Raw genomic sequence first — 20,719 nt, 5'->3', positions numbered from 1 at the left:
GTTTCACGTTTGGACACTCTCCTAAGACGCGCACACTGTTCTTTTCTCATTTATCTTCTACTGCTAGTAAATTTCAATCTTTTGTTGACCAATTTCTCACCTTATCTAACTGGATTTCACTTATGGGCACTACTTTCTTTTCAAAGTTCTGAGATGAAATAGCCCATATCTTGAGGTCAAAAGCTTAAAGAGACGTTTACTTCACTTTTTCTTCACTCTCCACTGCCGTTTTTAGACTGCTCAGCATCACTTTCTTAAAATCATGCATGTATACAAAGAAAATCCCAATAATTTCATGAGTGAATTTAAGCTGGGCTAAGAGACAATGACTCCAGAAACCACTCAAAGTAACTTTTTCTGGTTTTATCTTCCAACCACTTCCCAGGTGGCACAACGGTAAAAAATGTGCCTGCCAAAGAGACATAATCCAACAATGCCAATCTCCAATGAGACATAGGGGACTTGGGTTCGATCCCTGGGTTGAGAAGATCCCCTGGAGGAGGAAACTGCAACCTACTCCAGTATTCTTGCCTGGGAAATTCCATGGACAAAGATGGGCTACAGTCCACAGGGTCTCAAAGAGCCAGACAACTGAGCAGCCAGCTCATGCATCCTCCAGTCACATACTAAATGTCTTCCACATGAATGTCATATGAGCACTAGAGTACAACACCTTAGTAAGATCTTCAAATTATTTCTCCCAGTCAGTAAGTCACATTTTAATCAATATATATCTTTTATCTATATTCTTAGCAACTTAAATTACTTGGGCAATTTTGATCAGGGAATTGATGTTTGCTGAGCTTCAATGTCCTCAACAACAAAATAAGATGCCATCATCCACCTCACAAGGTTAGTAGAAAGTTATCTGCAAGAATACATAGTGTTTGGCATAACCTCTTGCTTCCCATCTCATCTTTTTAAATTAAAAAATGAAAAAAAAATGATTGTAGTTGGTTTAAATATTGCTCAGGTGTACAGCAAAGCAATTCAGTTATACATATGTCTATATCTATACATATATTCTCTTCCATTCTTTTCTGTTGCAGGTTATTATAGGATATGGAATATAGTTCCCTGAGCTACACAGTAAATCCTTGTTGTTTATTGATTTTATATATAGTAGTTCAGTTCAGTCGCTCAGTCGTGTCCGACTCTTTGCCACCCCATGAATCACAGCACGCCAGGCCTCCCTGTCCATCACCGACTCCCGGAGTTCAAACTCATGTCCACAGAGTCGGTGAGGCCATCCAGCCATCTCATTCTCTGCTGTCCCCACCTCCTCCCGCCCCCAACCCTCCCCAGCATCAGAGTCTTTTCAGTATCTGTTAATCCCTATCTCTGTATTGTTATAATTTTAGTACATGTGCTGCCAAGGCGAGCACCTATCTCATCTTTGTTAAAAAATAGATTTAGAGAGATACAATTTATATGCCATAAAATTCACCCAATTTAAGCATCAAGTTCAGCGGTTTCTAATATACTGAGAGAGTGGCACAGCCATCACCCCACCCACCCACTTATGACCGAAAAGGATCCCCAGCGCCTGTCTTCAGTCACACTTGCTCCACCTGCAGCCTCCAGTCGTCTACTGTTTCATCTGTAGATTTACCTTTCCCAGACACGCCACATAAATGAATCATTTGATTTATAGTCTTTTGCATCTAGCTTCCTTCAGTTAGCAAGCTGTTTTCAAGGTTTATCCATGTTGTAGCAGGAATCAATACTTCCTTCTGTCTTAAAAGTATTCCACTGCATGGATAGACCACATGACGTTTAATTCATTCACCGGTTGGTGGGTAATGGCTTGTTTTCAGTTTTTGATTACTATGAATAATGCTGCTACGATCACTGTGTAAGTTTTTGTGGAAACGTTTGCTGTTCTCTTGGGGGAACTATTGGGTAGGATGGTAAATTTATGATTAACTTTTAAAGACACTGCCAAAGTGTTTTCCAAAGTGGCCGTATCATTTTACATTTCCACCAACAATGCATGAAGATTCCAATTTCTCCACATCTCCAAGACCTATTATTTTTGGTCTTTTTGATTATAGCCTTTCTAGTATTAAGAAGTATCTCATTATGATTTTAAATTTGCATTTCTCTGAGTAATAATGTTGAACATCTTTTCATGTGCTTATTAGTCATTCCTATATCTTCTTTGATATAATGTTTCAGTTCAATTGCTCAGTCCTGTCCAACTCTTTGTGAGCCCATGGACTGCAAAGGCTTCCCTGTCTATCACCATTCTTGGAGCTTACTCAAACTCATGTCCATTGAGTTGGTGATGCCATCCAACCATCTCATCCTCTGTCATCCCCTTCTCTTCCCACCTTCAATCTTTCCCAGCATCAGGGTCTTTTCCAAGAGTCAGTTCTTCGCATCAGTTGGGCAAAGTATTGGAGTTTCAGCTTCAACATCAGTCCTTCCAATGTATATTCAGGACTGATTTCCTTTAGGATGGACTGGTTGGATCTCCCTCCCATCCAAGGGACTCTAAAGAGTCTTCTCCAACACCACAGTTCAAAAGCATTAATTCTTCAGCACTCAGCTTTCTTTTTTTTTTTTTAATTTTTAGACAGGTTTATTTATTCACTGCTATTAACCATTAATTAAAAAGTCTAATTTAGTTCTTACATGTTTTCAAAATGAAGGAAAAATTTAAAACTGAATACTTCAGTATTTAAAACACATATATTTATTCTTGTAGTTTATAAAATGACAATCTCTTTTTCCACATCCACACTGAAATTCTGGCTCACTGATTTAAAAATTAACATTTTATATAGTGCCAATATTTCATTAAAATACAAATATACCATATTTTCCTTTGTTACCTAAGTACCAATACTGAAACCTAATTTTTACATGAATATATATCTAAAACAGTAACCCCAACTTTATGTTGCTATTCTAAAACAGTCTGATTTATTAGAACAGTTTTTAAAATTCTCTAATAGTGTTAAAGCCACTTAGACAAGATTTCATCAAAATCTTATTTTTCTTTTAAACTGATGGCAGAATTGGCTGTATCTTTCTTACATACAGACTTAATTCTCAATTTACAGCTACATAATTTAAAGCTCCGTAAGCAAATCCACCATTTCTATTTCCCTTGTAAAGGTGAGGTTCTTACCCTCTGCCCAAGATACCATTAAGGCTACTTTGTGTTTAAACAGAAATGTTTCAAATTGGTTTTCTTCATATGTATACAAGCAGGTTTACATAATAGAAATATGCACTAGAAAACAAAGACACACCTAATTTTTAGAGCCAGAAAAATGTTTAAGTTACAATATAAACATTACTGGAAAAGGAAAGTCAAACCAGCAGGTGGGCTCATTTCTACTTAATCCTTCCTTTGTAAGATAAATATTCCCTACAGTACACGGAGAAGGCAATGGCAACCCACTCCAGTACTCTTGCCTGGAGAATCCCATGGGTTGAGGAGCCTGGTAGGCTGCAGTCCATGGGGTCGCAGAGTCAGACACGACTGAGCGACTACACTATTACTTTTCACTTTCATGCACTGGAGAAGGAAATGGCAACCCACTCTGGTGGGCTGCCGTCTGTGGGGTCGTGTAGAGTCAGACACGACTGAGCTACTGAACTGAACAGTACACTTACTGGGTTTTACTTTTTAATAGATAAAATGAATATCCATACTTTGAAATGCAAAAAAATATAAGAATTAAAATTTAAGGTCAAGTCTGCCCCTGTTCATGACTGGCTGCTTGTCCAGTAAGACCTGGGTGTCTAGTTATGTTATCTGCTCTGCAGGAGCTGACTGAAGCAGTGCATGTGAAATTTGGAAGGATCCAGGAGGAACTAAATAGCGTGGAACACAGCAACACGATAAAATGTCAGTCGAGAATTAATCTGTTTTCCTGCATGTATATTCTTTGTAATTTCAGACAGCCCTTAGCTATGACGATTATGCCTTCATCTGAGATCTTGTAATACTGGCTGATCTCTGCATTTCGACCCCAGCTGTTTGAGTCCTTCATCAGTCAGTTTGTCCTGGTTGCCTACATGAACTTTCTGAAGTAAAGGACAGTGAGAGGCAACTGCAATAATAGAGGTGTCAGAAAGCTGTTTACACCTGTAAGCTGTATACCGAAGAAGTCCAGGACATTTAAATGCTAGAACACATATGCCAGTATCAGACATACTGTGACAATCAGAAATGTTGATTTCAATTATATTTTGACTTCTTGATACAGTTTTTTCCAATAATTCATCAGTGACCTGCTGACGACTACTAAGATCCAGCTGCTTCCAAAACTGGAAATCTAAACAAAGATCACGCCAGTACTTGCAAACCAATGATGCAGAAAGGCAACGTTCATTCATAGATAAACTGGAAAATCTCTTGAGCAGGATGGAGGGCGGCAGCTGGTTGATGTCCGGGGCGTTGGGGGTCGGCTCCGGGCCCTCAGGACAGTCAGTCGGAACACATCCCCGCTGGCCTCCACGGGGGCCCCTCCCGGGCGGCCGGGGAGCACAGGCCTGCTTACAGGGGGTGCAGGCGGGGACGTCGGCCCCCTTCCGCTTGCACACCATCTTGGGGGGTGCGGGGGGCTCGGCCAGTGGCATCCGCAAGGGCCCACAGGAGGCTCCTGGCTGGCTGGCTCCCTCAGCTTTCTTCACAGTACAACTCTCACATCCATACATGACCACTGGAAAAACCATGGCCTTGACTAGATGGACCTTTGTTGACAAACTAACGTCTCTGCTTTTTAATATGCTGTCTAGGTTGGTCATAACTTTCCTTCCAAGGAGTAAGCGTCTTAATTTCATGGCTGAAGTCACCATCTGCAGTGATTTTGGAGCCCCCCCGAAGTAAAACCTGTCACTGTTACCACTGTTTCCCCATCTATGTGCCATGAAGTGATGGGACCAGATGCCATGATCTTCGTTTTCTGAATGTTGAGTTTTAAGCCAACTTTTTCACTCTCCTCTTTCACTTTCATCAAGAGGCTCTTTAGTTCTTCACTTTCTGACATAAGGGTGGTGTCATCTGCATATCTGAGGTTATTGATATTTCTCCTGGCAATCTTGATTCTAGCTTGTGCTTCATCCAGTCTAGCATTTTTCACGATGTACTCTGCATATAAGTTAAATAAGCAGGGTGACAAGATACAGCCTTGGCGTACTCCTTTCCTGATTTGGAACCGGTCTGTTGTTCCATGTCCATTTGTAACTCTTGCTTCTTGACCTGCATACAGATTTCTCAGGAGGCAGGTCAGGTGGCCTGGTATTCCCATCTCGTGAATAATTTTCCACAGTTTCTTGTGATCCACACAGTCAAAGGCTTTGCTGTAGTCAGTAAAGCAGTAGTAGATGTTTTTCTGCAACTCTCCTGCTTTTTTGATGATCCAGTGGATGTTGGCAATTTGATCTCTGGTGCCTCTGCCTTTTCTAAAACCAGCTTGAATATCTGGAAGTTCACGGTTCACGTACTGTTGAAGCCTGGCTTAAGAATTTTGAGCATTAGTTTGCTAGCATGTGAGATGAGTGCAATTGTGCAGTTGTTTGAGCATTCTTTGGCACTGCCTTTCTTTGGGACTGGAATGAAGACTGACCTTTTCCAGTCCTGTGGCCACTGCTGAGTTTTCCAAATTTGCTGGCATATTGAGTGCAGCACTTTCAGAGCATCATCTTTTAGGATTTGAAATAGCTCAACTGGAATTCCATCACCTCCACCAACTTTGTTCATAGTGATGCTTCCTAAGGCCCACATGACTTCACATTCCAGATGTCTGGTTCTAGGTGAGTGATCACAGCATCGTGGTTATCTGGGTCATGAAGATCTTTTTTGTATAGTTCTTCTGTGTATTCTTGCCACCTCTTCTTAATATCTTCTGCTTCTGTTAGGTCCATACCATTTCTGTCCTTTATAATGTATAATGTATGTTAGATATAATGTTATTATATATTAAAATCTTCTGCCCCTTTAAAAAACCAAGTTGCCTGTATTCTTACTACTGAGTTTTAAAACTTTATTTATTTATTTAGGCTGCACTGAGCGTTTGTTCCGTTGTGTGGGTTTTCTCTAGTTGCTGCAAGTGGCTGTTCCTGTTCCTTGCAGTGCACAGGCTTCAGGAGCTGTGGCTGAGTTCAGCAGGCTTACTGCGCTGGCTTCTCTTGCTGCAGAGCACAGGCTTCAGTAGCTGTGGTCCTGGGCTCAAGAGTGCGGGCTCTGTCGTTGTGGCGCACGGGCTTAGGTGCTTTGAGGCATGTGGGATCTTCCTAGACCAGGGGTCGAACCCATGTCCCTTGCACTGGCAGGCAGATTCTTATTCATTGCACCAGGAAAGATAGTCCCTTACTATTGAGTTCCAGGAATTCTTTTTTTTTTTTTTGCTGAGTGAACTCCCTGGGAATTTTATACATATAGGATGATGAAGAAAGACAGTTTTAACCTCTCCCCTTTCAAACTGGATGTTTAAAATTTTTTTTTCCATTGTTAAGCTGGCTATAACTAGACTAATTAGAAATCTGTTAGAGCAAACATTCTTCCTTTGTTCCCAAAGTTAGGGGGGAAAGCATTGAGTCCTTCCCATTTAGTAAGTTGTTAGCTGTAGGTTTTTCAGCTGATGCTCTTTATCAGGTTAGGAAGCCTTCTTCTATTCCAGTTTTTTTTTAAATCATGAATGGGTGCTGGATTTTGTCAAATGCTTTTTCTGTATCTAGTAAGATGATCATGAGAATTTGGTCTTCTATTACTATGGTGTTTTACATTAATTTATGTTCAATTATTAAGCCAACTTTTTATTTCTGGGATAACTCCTTGGTCATGTATAATCTTTTTTCTATGTTGCTAGATTTGACTTGTTAAGATTTTGTTGAGGACTTCTGTGTACTTCATAAGTGACACGGGTTTATAATCTTTTTCTTACGGTATCTTTGTTTGGCTTTAATATCAAGGTAATACTGGCTTCATACAATGAGTTGTTCCTCCTCTGTCTTCTGGAGAAGACTGCTAAAGATTGACTCTTACTTCTTCCTAAAATATCTGATAGAATTCACTGTTACAGCCATCTGAGTTTAGGCATTTCTTTTTGGTTCATTTACTTGTTTTAGGTTTTTTAAAGGTTTTCTACTTCTTGTTGAGTCAGTTTTGGTAATTCCTGTCTTCCTCAAAATTTGTCCATTTCATCTGAGTCACCTAATTTTTTTGGGCATCAGTTCAGTTCAGTCGCTCAGTCCTGTCTGACTCTTTGCGACCCCATGAATCAGCACGCCAGGCCTCCCTGTCCATCACCAACTCCCGGAGGTCACTCAAACTCATGTCCATCGAGTCGGTGATGCCATCCAGCCATCTCATTCTCTGTCGTCCCCTTCTCCTCCCGCCCCCAATCCCTCCCAGCATCAGACTCTTTTCCAGTGAGTCAACTCTTCACATGAGGTGGCCAAAGTATTGGAGTTTCAGCTTTAGCATCAGTCCTTCCAATGAACACCCAGGATTGATCTCCTTTAGAATGGACTGGCTGGATCTCCTTGTAGTCCAAGGGACTCTCAAGAGTCTTCTCCAGCAGTTGTTTATAATATTTTTGTACGCTGCATAATGTAGCAATTCTACTCCTAAATATATACCCTAGAGAAATGAAAACATATAACCACTAAAACTTGTAAATGCATACTCATATCAACAGTATTGAAAATGGCCACAAACTGTAAGTAACTCAAATGTCCATCAACTCATAATAAACAAAATATGGTACATCCATTCAATGAAATACCACTCAATCATTAAAAGGAATGAAGTTCCAATATTACTCTGCAACATGGATAAACCTTGGAAATATCCTAAATGGAAGAAGCAGGACACAGAAGGTCATGTATCACACGTCTCCGTTTACATTTGTCTGAGACAGGCAGATGCACAGAGCAGAGGAGACTAGTCCCCGCCAGGGTACTGGAGGAGTGAACAGGGAGAGACTGAGAATAGCTATGGGTGCATATGGTTTATTATGAAACACTATTTTGGAATAAGAATTTGAAGCAGAGCATGTTTAGTTGAGATTATTAAGGGCTGTACAATTTTTACAAGTTCTTAAGACGCATAAGAATAGGTATCTTTCTGGAGCAGTACAGTCATGATCATTCATTTTCTATTCTAGAAAAGTTTACCAGAAATATTGAATTTAACTCAGGAACATAATGAAAAGAAGTTAAATTAACCAGTCATGAGGAACCCAAGAAGAAAATCTTTAGAAAGAAAGTAGAGTGCATTAGATAAACTATAAGATACTGAATGACTTTCATAAATAATATGAGTGAAAGGATATGCTACTTTTGTCAACAGAAAAAAAGAAAGGCTGTATAGCAATGTCAGAGCAAAAGAGGCTATAATAAGAAAGTTATGGTCCAAACAGGAATAAAACTGAAATAGGACATGATTTTGAGCTGACAGAAGAGGAAGGAAACAAAATCCATTTCACATCCGACTCTTGTAATCTTCTCTTTCAGGGTTTAAGTGCCATAAGATAACATTTTTTTACCCTATCATGGGCTGGCCTTGAACAATATTTATGCAAATTTAATACTATTGTGGGCTTCCCTGTTGGCTCAGTTGTAAAGAATCCAACTGCAATGCAGTAGAGGTGGGTTCGATCCCTGGGAGAAGATACCCTGGAGAAGGAAATGGCAACCCACTCCAGTATTCTTGCCTGGGAAATCCCATGGACACAGGTGCCTGGTGGGCTACAGTCCATGGGGTCGCAAAGAGCCAGACAAGACTGAGCGACTGCTCTTGCTGCTGCTGCTGCTAAGTCGCTTCAGTTGTGTCCAACTCTGTGCGACCCCATAGACAGCAGCCCACCAGGCTCCCCCATCCCTGAGATTCTCCAGGCAAGAACACTGGAGTAGGTTGCCATTTCCTTCTGCAATGCATGAAAGTGAAAAGTGAAAGGGAAGTCGCTCAGTCGTGTCTGACTCCTAGTGACCCCATGGACTGCAGCATACCAGGCTCCTCCGTCCATGGGATTTTCCAGGCAAGAACATTGGAGTGGGGTGCCACTGCCTTCTCCCAACTGAGCAACTAAACCACCCCAATACTATCATACTCACTTTCTATTGCTATTTAACAAAGTACAACAAACTTAGCAACATAAAACAACATATACTTACTATCTTATAGTTTCTGTGGGTCAGGTGTGCAAGCACAGCCTAGCTGGTCCTCTGCAAGGCCACAATAAAGGTACCAGCGAAACCGTTCCATTCTGTTAGCATAACTGGGGAAGAGTATGTTGCCAAGCTCACCTGGGTTGTTGGAAAAAATCATTTGGCAGAATTTGCTTGCTGCTCTAGACTAAATGCCCAGCTTCTTTCTGGCTGTTGGCTGAAGGTCAGCCTTAAAGTTAGAGTCACCCCCAGTCACCTGACTGGTGAGGTGGGTCTCTAGAGTAAGTTTCCTAACAAGACAGAGTCACAAAAGCATGAACACTACAAGACAGACACCATGGTGGGGGCTCACCTTAGACTTTGTCTGTCAGAGTTATAAATTCTGATTGTTAATTTAATATTTTGCCTTTGATAGTAAGAGTAATGATAGCAAACTTACCCTTATACCATAATAAGAATAGAGAAACATATGACACACTGTTTTAAATATGAGAAGATAAGCAGCACAGGGCTGCTATCCCTGAAGAAAGAGAAACAAATGATGTGGGCCCTTATTGGGGAGCACTTCTGTTTGTTTCTTTCTGGCGGCACTGGGTGTTCCCTGCTTTGCACGGGTTTTCTCCAGCTGCGGTGAGTGGGGGCTACTCTTTGCTGTCGTGCGTGGGCTTCTCATCGTGGTGGTTTCTCCTGCTGCGGAGCACCGGCTCCAGGCACAAGGGCTTTAGGAGTTGGAGAATGCAGGCTCAGTAGTTGCTGCACACGGGTTTAGTTGCTCTGCATTGGCAGGTGGATTCTTAACCACTGTGCCAACAGGGAAGTCCCTGGAAGTGCTTTTCAAACCTCTGTGCCAGGGGAGGACACTAAGTAGAGCGCAGCAATTTCACTGATTCAAGGGGACGGAAACTGTGGCTGAATGCCAAAATGGCTAGAGTCTGCAGGAGAGAGTAGTGGAAAGGAAGAAACTAAACAGAGAAATCTCTCCAGAAATGTACAATGGGGTTTCCTAGAGTCTTTAGTTGAATACTAAATTACACATGTACAGGGAAACGCCATGAGTCCAAGCAGGGAGGCTGTAAACTGAATGATCCTTGGAATTCACGCACGACCAGGAGATACTCCTTGTCTAACTACACAGAGAGGAGACACTATTGAGTTGGGCATTCATTAGAGACCCCAGAAGAGTTACACCTGAAACCAGTGAAGGCTACTTTAGGGCCAATCTAGTAAAGCTTAAAAAATAAGTCTTGAAAGGGTCAAGCTAATCTGTAGTAATCTATCTGCCTGCCAAAACCAGCTCAAAAACTCTTTAAAAGAAGACATCAAAATCCTGATGTATAATCCCCATCTCTTAAGTATAGGTAGATCTGTGACTACGATGGGAGATGCAGTAACTATTCCTTTAACTGGATTATATCATGTGACAAAGATGAGAGGGCTGATCACCTTATAAGATTCTCTGTAGCAGCTGACTGGATAGAGATTTTCATGTTGCTTTTGAAGAAGCTGCCATGTTTAAGGTTATGGAGCTAGGACTTGGGGTTAGCCTGTGGGATTTGACTGATCTAGCTGACAGCCAGCCAAAAAAAGGAGGGGGGGAGGGGACTTTAGTCCTATAACCATATGGATAGAATTCTGAAAACTAATGAACCTGGAAGATCTTGGTTGTCATATGAGATCACAGCCCCAGCCAACATCTTAACTTCAGCCTCGTAAATCCCTGAGCAGAGGACAGCTCTAATCTATGCCTAAACTTCCAACCTATATGTGGGATAGTAAATGAGTATTGATTTAGGCCACTCTGCTGCTGCTGGTGCTAAGTCACTTCAGTCGTGTCCGACTCTGTGTGACCCCATAGATGGAAGTCCACCAGGCTCCCCTGTCCCTGGGATTCTCCAGGCAAGAACACTGAAGTGGGTTGCCATTTCCTTCTCCAATGTGTGAAAATGAAAAGTGAAAGTGAAGTCGCTCAGTTGTGTCCGACCTCTAGCGACCCCATGGACTGCAGCCCACCAGGCTCCTCCATCCATGGGATTTTCCAGGCAAGAGTACTGGAGTGGCTTGCCATTGCCACTAAGTTTTAGTAACTGTTATGCACCAACATAAAACTAATATGGTTGAAAAGAAGACAACAATGTCTGCTCTCACCACTTCCCTCAGCTGAATTTCTAGTCTGTGTAATACTGATCAACTGATGTGAAACAAAACCTATTTCACTGTTATAAAAGATGAAAAATGACTCTTAAGTATATGAAATGATGTTCAACTTTACATGATTAGAAAATTGAAATTTAAAGTACACTGAGAGAACTTCCCTGGTGGTCAGTGGTTAAGAATTCACCTGCCAGTGTGGTGGATGTGGGTCCTATCCCTGGTCCGAGAAGATTCCACAGGCCGCAGGGGCAAGTAAGTCCTTGTACCACAACTACTGAGCCTGCGCAATGCAACACCCTTGAACTGCAACTGCTGAGCACTAAAGCTGCAATTACTGAAGCCCGTGTGCTCTAAAGCCTGTGCCCTGCTGCAATGAGAAGTCCGCATACCGCAACCAGAGAGAGCCCACGTGCAGCAGCGAAGACCCAGCACAGCCGAAAATAAAAAAACAAGAGTACATTGAGATATAATTTCTCACATATCAGACTGGCGAAAATTAAAAAGTGCATAGGCTATGGGGAAGCTGGCCCTCTCATGTATTATTAGTGGGAATGAAAAGAAGTACACTCCTTTTGGAAGGCCATTTGATGGTATCCAACAAAACTACATAGATACCTTTTGACTCAGCAATTCTACTTTTTGAAATTTACTCAAGACACACTTCCAACAGTACAAAAATACTTATCCACAAGGTTACTCCGACAGCATGGTCAATAATTTAAAAATATTGGAAACAAATTCAATGTCCATACAACAGGGAAGGAGTTAAAATAAAATGTAGTATATCTACATACATAATGGAGTCTCTACAACAATGAAACAAAATAATGAAGATTTCCATGAACTAATGTGGAGTGATTTTCAGAGTATCTGTTAAGCAAAAAAAGGTCACCTAAGTATGCAGGAATGGCATGAGTGGGAATGGGATAGAACGGATACAGAGAATTATGACAGAAAGGAATGACATTTTCCCAAGGAGAACTGTTTGCATCGTCTTGACTTATAAAACAGTTAATATCTCACAGTCTTTAAAAAGGTCACAAGAATTTTAAACTAAATGGAATTTCAAATGAATAATGTAAATACACTGAAGGGTATATAAGAAGAACTAACCCAGATAATTTTGAACACAATATTTGGACATCATGTCTTTAGGCTTAAGACAAGAACTCTAAACTGAACTGAATTAGTTGGTCTTTTCAGAGGCATGGGTTAGCAATTTTGAAATCCCTGTCTTTTCACTATAGGATTGTGCAATTAAGTAATTTGGAATTGTTGATAATGGGAGCCAGGATACTTATCACTGAGAAGGGAGTTAAAATATGGAAAGAGATTAGGATAGAAAAGAATGAACGAGAGAGTATTGGATTGGAACTGGCGATATCAGTATGAACTTAGGGATTTTAAGGAGGCTGATTCTAGGCCAGAGGCAGAGAAACTAAGATGAGGCTGAACATCATGTGTGCCAAAAATATCAGGAAGTACTCAAAGAATGCTGCTGCTGCTGCTGAGTGGCTTCAGTCGTGTCCGACTGTGCGCTACCTCATAGACGGCAGCCCACCAGGCTCCCCCGTCCCTGGGATTCTCCAGGCAAGAACACTGGAGTGGGTTGCCATTTCCTTCTCCACTAGGGACACGTTAAAAGGGCACAGAAGCCACTTTGAAGTAGTTCCCTTTAGCTATATCTAGAAAATCTGAATATTAAAATAAAGAGTGATAGTAGGATTGTAACCTATTGAATACAGAAAGAATTTCTGAGTCCACACTAATACAGATAGGGGAAAAGGAAAAGTTCATCCTTAGAGTTGAAAGCCAACTAATAAATGTAAAAAAAATGCTGAAACTATATGAGAGTCAGAATAACATAGATTCAGGGAAAAATCATCAATGGACACTAGTGTATAAACATTTGAGGAAGAGGATATTGCAGTCTCAAACTCCTCATAAAATACTAACTGTAGGGATTTCCCTGATCGTCCAATGGTTAAGACTCTTGAACTCCCAATGCAGGAGGCCTGAGTTCAATCCCTGGTTGGGGAACTAGGTCCCACATGCTGCAACTAAAGAACCAGTATGGCCAAATAAATAAATAAATATTGAAAAAAAAAAGATACTAATTGTAAAATAAGAGCAAACTAAGAGTAAAATAACTCTAGAATGTTATTACATTAACAATATACAATAACTATACAATGAAAAATTTTGGCAGATACCACCTTAATGAAATTATCAAAGTTAGTAACTTTGGGACTAATCAACAGCACACGTCTCCACATAAGGCCCCAAAGGGACTCAGCATCACTTCTGTGGGATTCCTGCCCAAAGTACATAATCTGAATCTAGTCATGATAAAACATTTGGGTAAACCCAAATTAAGGGACATTCTACAAAATAACTAGCTATACTCTTCAAAAATATCAGTGCCACAAAACACAAAGATTCAAACTGCCCCAAATTAAAGGAAACTAAAGAGACACTAACGGAATGAAACACATGATCTCAGCTTCTCTGTGGCTGTCAGCAGCACTACTGATTCAACTGGCGAGATCTGAATGTGAGTTCTTTACTAGGTAATAGTGACCGAGTCAATGTCAATAACCTGATGCTTTGTAACTACTCTGGCTATGCATACAACTTCTTGCTTATTAAAAAATGTATAGTAAATATTAGGGGTAAAGGGGGCATATCTGTAATTTGCTCTTAAAAACAGTTCAGAGAAAAACCACATACACACACACAGGAAGAGAAACACACAGAAAGGGGAAAAGGAAGGGCGGAAGCAAATACAGTAAAATTTTAATATTTGGAAAATGTTAAGGAAGAGATTTGGGATTTCTTTAAACAATTCTTATAACTTTTCTATACGTCCAAAATTAAAGAAAAAACTGTATGCACAAAGGTGTTCATTATAGTAATCATAACAGTGAAAACTTCATTCATTTAATAATTACTGGGCATCTTAGAGTCTAGGCGGTGTGCTGGACATGAGAAATACAACAGTGAACAAGCAAGGCTGGTTTTGTGGCTTAGAGACTTGACGAGCTTCCTGGGATTTAATATTTGCAGGGCTCAAACTGGAAAAGTTGGCTACCCTCTGTAGAACTTAACCATGATGTCAGCCATGATATAGAAATATGATGTCAACCATGATATAGAAATGTTTCTGAAATTACAGTACAATCATTTGATGTTAAGGCAAATCAAAACTAGAAAAGTAAAGACTACAGTAACAGAGGAAGATGTTAAAAGATATTAAGTTTAAAAAAACAGCAGGATACACTGTAAATACTATTAGAATTGTACATCTATGTACACATAAACAAAGATATAAGAACAGTACTCATGGTGAATTTGTCTTTTCTATTTGAATTTCCCATGTTAAAAATTTTAATGATTAAAGAAAAATTTCATTCCAAAAGTTACTAACATTTCAGAAAATTGTCATAATTAAATATACATAAATGGGCCAAGTAATTAAGCTTAAGAGAATTTGATTAGTCACTTAAGATCACCAAAATTTTTTTTTTTAAATTTCCAGCTAGTTTTGATTATGTATACCTTCTTAAAATTACCTTTTGCTTCAGATTTGTGCCATTTAAGAAATGCCATTTAATGCGCCATTTTATGAAATTTGCAAAGCTACTTGTTCTTAATGTCTGAACTATTATGATTTTTTTTTTTAACAACAGAGAGGTATCTTTAAACTTAATGTAATATGACTTATAATTTGTTTGGAAGGTAAAGTACGCGATTTACCAGTTAATGCAGTTAGGGTAGACAGTAACTCCCACAGAGGCAGGGATTTCATGTTCCTGGTGACCAACACAATAGCAACCAATCACAACAGTTTGCATATTAAGCTAAGGTGCTGAATACTATATACTCTGGAACAGAAGTTTTTAATTTACCTCTTAGACATCCAGAAGTGGCAAGCCTTGGTAAGGTGAGAGCTGATGAGGTTTGTCATTTATAAACCTCCTTGTATTTTACTAAAAACCGAGTATGTCTATTTTGTGAGAGGAAAAGTTTCTAGCTTTCACCAAATTTTCAAAGAGGTCAAGGCTCAAAAGTTATCAAAGGTACTGCTCTGAATAAACAATATTATGAAATTTTCTAACTTAGAAATTGAATAACTACATAAAACCATTTAATCCAATTTTTACATCATGGTTAAGTTACTTAAAATATGAGTGGAAAAAAAATCAAATTCCCCAACTCCAGGTTAAATTTAAGCTTGATTATGAAAGATCATAAATCTATCCAATGATTTACTAGCATATATATCAACCTGGTGAATAATTAGAGAATGTCTTCTGCAATATGTATTACTAAAAAACTTCTGATGACAATGCTAATTTATTTAGATGTATCTGGAAAATGTGCCATTTAAACAGAAAATAATTATTCATTTTACCATGAATGTGTCAAACACTAAGCTAGGCAGTGACATTTCAAAAACGATGGTCAGATCTTTTGAGAGGCACAAAGTCCACTGGAAAAGAAAGAAGGATAAAAATGGTTTATGATATAGGCAGGTGGGAATAATTTCCTGGAGACACTAAACAGTATATATCCAAGAAGAACTGATATCTAAGCTGGAGCAGTTTCATCACTAACAGAAAGAAGTGAAGGCTGGGATGGACATTTTACACTGTGGGGATGTTTACAAAGGTATGGAGGATCCTTCCTGTGTTTTGAGGATAGGATGGAGAAAAGACGAGTGGAAGATAAGGTCCAGACTGTAAATAGTTTATGAATTCATGGTGAATTTGGATGTTTTCCAGAATGCAAAGAGCTGAACCTATGAAACATTTTTAAGGAGAGGAGAAGTTAATTGGAAAAAAAGTAACTGTGGGCCTTCCCTGGTGGCCCAGTGGTTAAGACTTGGCGTTTCCAATGCAGGTTCAATCCCGGGATGAGGAACTAAGATCCTCTGTGTGGCGCGGCCAAAAAAAAAAATAAAAGGTAACACTGAGGAGCAATGTAAAAGACAAAGTAATGTGGGAAAGGAAAAAACGATGCAATCTTTATGTGAAAGCATTCTTTCTGGAAAATATATTATGCCTGATACTTTTTAAGAGTTCAGGTTTTCACATACAACTTTTTTTTTTTTAAAAGCAATATATATTTTTAGTTAAAACCTTAGTTTACAATTTAATGGCAGATTCTCACAGAAACTTATCATGGGCCTACTATTTGCCTAACAGCTGCACAGCCTGGTTGCTGCTTACCTGTAACAGAGAGATTAGTCACCGCAGCGCTGGTTAAAGGAAGGACTGGATTGACCGTGAGGGTAGTTGCTGCACTGCTCGTCACAAGGCTTGGTGTGGTTGCCACCTAGAGGTTGGAAGTGAAAATATGCAAAAGCATTTAAAAACCAAAATTTAAAAATTTAAGTCCATACTGTATTTATTTTTCCTATAAACATTTTTAAAATTCCAGATACAACAGAATAAAATTAGAGTGTCCAAAAGGAAATGATTTTATTAATTACTCTCTGACCTTGGAATTGAGAAAACTGGCTTATGTTGAAAGGCTGCTTTTAGTAGATGGTTTTTCATTAATATTACAAATGGCTTTGCCCAAGTTTGATGAGAAATTAATTTTAAAATTCCCATATTTCAATTATGTTGAATAAGATATACTCTAAATCATTAAAAAACATTACACCATTATAAGTGATCTAAACCAGAAAATTATTCACGGGGATCATAGAATTTGGAGTTCCTGTATATTCTGTTTTCAGCTATGTGGGGGCAAGACTGTCGTAATTTTGTTTTTAATGAAATCTCATTATGGAAAGAATATAAAACGAATTTTTAAAAACGGACAGTTTCTTTTTTGAAATAACATACATATTGATACACTAAAGTAGGAAATATTGCCTTCCTTCTATCCTTCCTCCCTTCCTCCTCCTAGTACAAATAAATCCAAAACACAAAAGTCATGCACATAAAACAAAACTACCTAATACTATAATTTTCATAACTACTATCTCATGAACTTTATGATTAAAGTCTTACCAGTTAACAATCAAAGCTTTCACTTAACAACTAGGAAGTGCTAATAATGATGACTTTAGTTTGAAAAGTCTCCTTGGCATGGAGTAATATTAAATTAGAAATAAATTAACAAAAAAGTATCAGAAATGCAAACTCAACAATATTCCCATCTTTGGAATCCTGGTTGGAAACATGGCATCACATTTACAATTGTCCTAAAGATCCAGTGAATCACATGACAACTATATGTCCCTTCAGTCTAGGAATACTATTTTAATGTTAACAATAGAGGTTACTCAATAAGGTATTAAATAAAAGGCCCATATCAATACAAACTCAGAGCTAAAGGTTACCTGGGAATTTATTGTCACTTAATCATGTAAGTAAAAGTTTAATAAATTGAAACTTAGAAACCAAAATGAATAAAGAGCAACTAAAGATTTTTTAGATAACTGAAATTAGCTGCAAACTGTTATAGAGTAACCTAATAAACTACGGCAGAGAAGAGAATAATGGTACTGCAATGAAACAGGAAAGGATTAAAACTGTTTAAAAAAGATCAGTTAAGTTCTTGGGTTAACAACAAGAGATTTCATTACTTTGGTAACATCTAAAATATAAATTTATATACCTTTATTCAACATGAATATATATAATAGATTCCTGCTGCTGCTGCTAAGTCACTTCAGTCGTGTCCGACTCTGTGTGACCCCATAGATGGAAGCCCACCAGGCTCCCCTGTCCCTGGGACTCTCCAGGCAAGAACACTGGAGTGGGTTGCCATTTCCCTCTCCAATGCGTGAAAGTGAAAAGTGAAAGTGAAGTCGTTCAGTTGCGTCCGACCCTTAGCGACCCCATGGGCTGCAGCCCACGAGGCTCCTCCATCGATGGGATTTTCCAGGCAAGAGTATTGGAGTGGCTTGCCATTGCCTTCTCCGTAATAGATTCCTAAAATGATATAAATTCATTTGATAGGTCATTCATAATGTAAACATTAGCCCTTGAGCACGTGCCCTTGTATCCCATCCTTACCAGTGAGGCTGGGCTGGGGAAAACTGCTTTGATAGGCGAGCTGCTGGTCCCACCACTGCTGGGCGGGTTGATTCTTTTTTCCTTCTGGCGGCGGTTACAAAACCAAACACGTATTACCTCCTTTTCCATGTTAAGTTGATCAGCAATCATGGTGATTTCTTCCGAGGTAGGCTTTTGATTCTGAAGGGGAAAATAATAAAATCATCTGTTGGAAAAACTTTCTGAACTACAGGCATAAACTTGTCATTAAATGAATAAGCAAATGGGAGGAGAAACAAGAGAATGAAGATGGGCTATACAGGGCCATACTACTCTACTTCTAACAAAAAACTTCTATATTCTAATAAACGTATTTATTAAATGTAGTCATATTAACTTAGAATGTTATTCTTGAATATATATAGATTAATCTCATTTGGACAAAGTGAGGAAGGCAAGATGTCTGGTTCCAAACACTAGAATTTAGCCAAACGAAACTACCTGTGCTTCCCCTGTACGTAACATTAGTATTGCACAGAAAATCCCATGTACATGAAAAGGAGAAACCTCACTAACCTCCAAGAAACTCTTCTCTAAGGCCACACGAATGTTGGTCTCTATGCTGGTGCGTTTCTTCCTCCTACGGTTCAAGCCCTCAATCCCCATCCCTGGAGAATTCAGGGCACTTGGGCTGGAGAGAGCTGAATCAGATGAGAGGTTCTCTGTGAGAAGAAAATACGTAAATCAAATTAGCTGAGCATGATTCATGCACATAATATACATATTAACAACAATAACCAACCAAAATATTTTAGGCTAAAAGCAAGTATGAAAGGTTATTATAACTTATATTAAAAAATGTTCACTACCATGGATCTTTTCACTGCTCTTACTGGCATTCTCTGTCTCAGGATGGCTCATTATATTGTCACTGCTATTCTTTGATTTTTTTCTGACAAAGCAGTCTACTACTCCTCTCTTTAAGCTCCACCTCTTCTGCTGTTATCAGAGAGTTCTGCTCTTCTGTTTTGGTTTTGCTTGCTCTTTTATTTATTAACTCTTAGGAGGAAAGGCAGAAAACTTGGAAATTATTGACTGTTAAACGTTTATCTTGCAAATGACCTCTCATTTTATTTCACTGGTATTCCTCTCCTTCCCCTCAAACCAAACAATGAAACACTTTTAAACTATTTAAAGTTTAAACAAGATTCGATCATTTAATAGTTCAATGACCCTGAACATGTCAGAGACATCTCTGCGTTTCTTTTTACTCTATGTTCTATGTAGGGAACAGACCAGCGGTTCTCACCTGTGGAACTCAGCAAGATTACAGATGCTGAGGCCATACGTAGAACAACAAAATCAGACTGTTCAAAGCTGGTAGTTACAGGTTTGTCTTTGCCAAAGACCTGAATTTTGTTCACATCTACAGTGAGAACCACAGCCTAGGGGATCTCTATGATTCCTTACTGGTCTCACAGACTATGACTCTGTAATTCAAAATTTCCAAAGGGAAAAAACTGCAGCACAAAGCATGTAAATTAAAACTAATAGCTCAATTTTTTTAATGTATAAAAAGGTGGTCATTTTTTAGAAATCAAAGTATAATTGATTTGCAATATTTTGTTGGTTTCAGGTATATAGCAAAGTGATTCAGTTATAAATATATTTTTTTCAGATTGTACTTCACTATAGAGTATTACAAGATGTTGAATATAATTCTCTGTACAATACGGCAGGTCTTCGTTGCTTCTCTATGTATAGTAGTAATTCGCATTTTTTGTAATTATTAAACTCATACTCCTAATACGTCCCTCTCTCCCTCTCCCATTTTTGGGAACTATAAGTGTTTTTTCTATGTCTGTGATTCTATTTCTAAATGACTACAGATTCATTTGTATTATTTTATGGATTCCACATAAAAGTGGTATCATATAGTAGTTGTCTTTGTTTGATTATTTACTAAATATAATGTTCTCTAGGTCCATCCATGTTGTTGGAAATGGTAACATGTCATTCTTTGTTCACTGGAAGGACTGATGCTAAAGCTGAAACTCCAATACTTTGGCCACCTCATGCGACGAGTTGACTCACTGGAAAAGACTCTGATGCTGGGAAGGATTGGGGGCGGGAGGAGAAGGGGACGACAGAGAATGAGATGGCTGGATGGCATCACCAACTCGATGGACATGAGTTTGGGTGAACTCTGGGAGTTGGTGATGGACAGGGAGGCCTGGCGTGCTGTGATTCATGGGGTCGCAAAGAGTCGGACACGACTGAGCGACTGAACTGAACAGTCCATTGTATATACATACCAATGTGTGGTCACTTTTAATAACAAAGCAGAATACTATCAGGAACAAATTTATAATAATCCATGGAGGAAGAACCAATAAACTTGTTTTTCAAGTTTATTTAAATACATA

At 39.1% G+C, this 20,719-nt stretch overlaps 1 protein-coding gene and 1 pseudogene across 4 annotated transcripts in view; both read right to left on the bottom strand.

Annotated features, from left to right (window-relative positions):
- The window catches only part of POU2F1 (POU class 2 homeobox 1), a 197,543-nt gene that overhangs the window by 15,373 nt on the left and 161,451 nt on the right, over positions 1-20,719 (bottom strand). For all 4 annotated transcript variants that reach the window (XM_055403280.2, XM_088835996.1, XM_055403281.2 and 1 more), the window contains 3 exons: positions 18,870-19,015; positions 18,315-18,494; positions 16,512-16,617 (listed from right to left, as the gene is read on the bottom strand). In XM_055403280.2, coding sequence (XP_055259255.2) covers positions 16,512-16,617; positions 18,315-18,494; positions 18,870-19,015 — 432 coding nt within the window. The remainder of the gene's footprint in view (positions 1-16,511; positions 16,618-18,314; positions 18,495-18,869; positions 19,016-20,719) is intronic.
- LOC129541402 (F-box/LRR-repeat protein 17-like) lies at positions 1,552-7,284 on the bottom strand (annotated as a pseudogene).

The sequence above is a fragment of the Moschus berezovskii genome, chromosome 4 (assembly GCF_049115385.1).
Source record: "Moschus berezovskii isolate FMDL1 chromosome 4, NW_MosBer_1.0, whole genome shotgun sequence".
Lineage (NCBI taxonomy): Eukaryota > Metazoa > Chordata > Mammalia > Artiodactyla > Moschidae > Moschus > Moschus berezovskii.
This window is presented reverse-complemented; position numbering and strand designations above follow the sequence as displayed.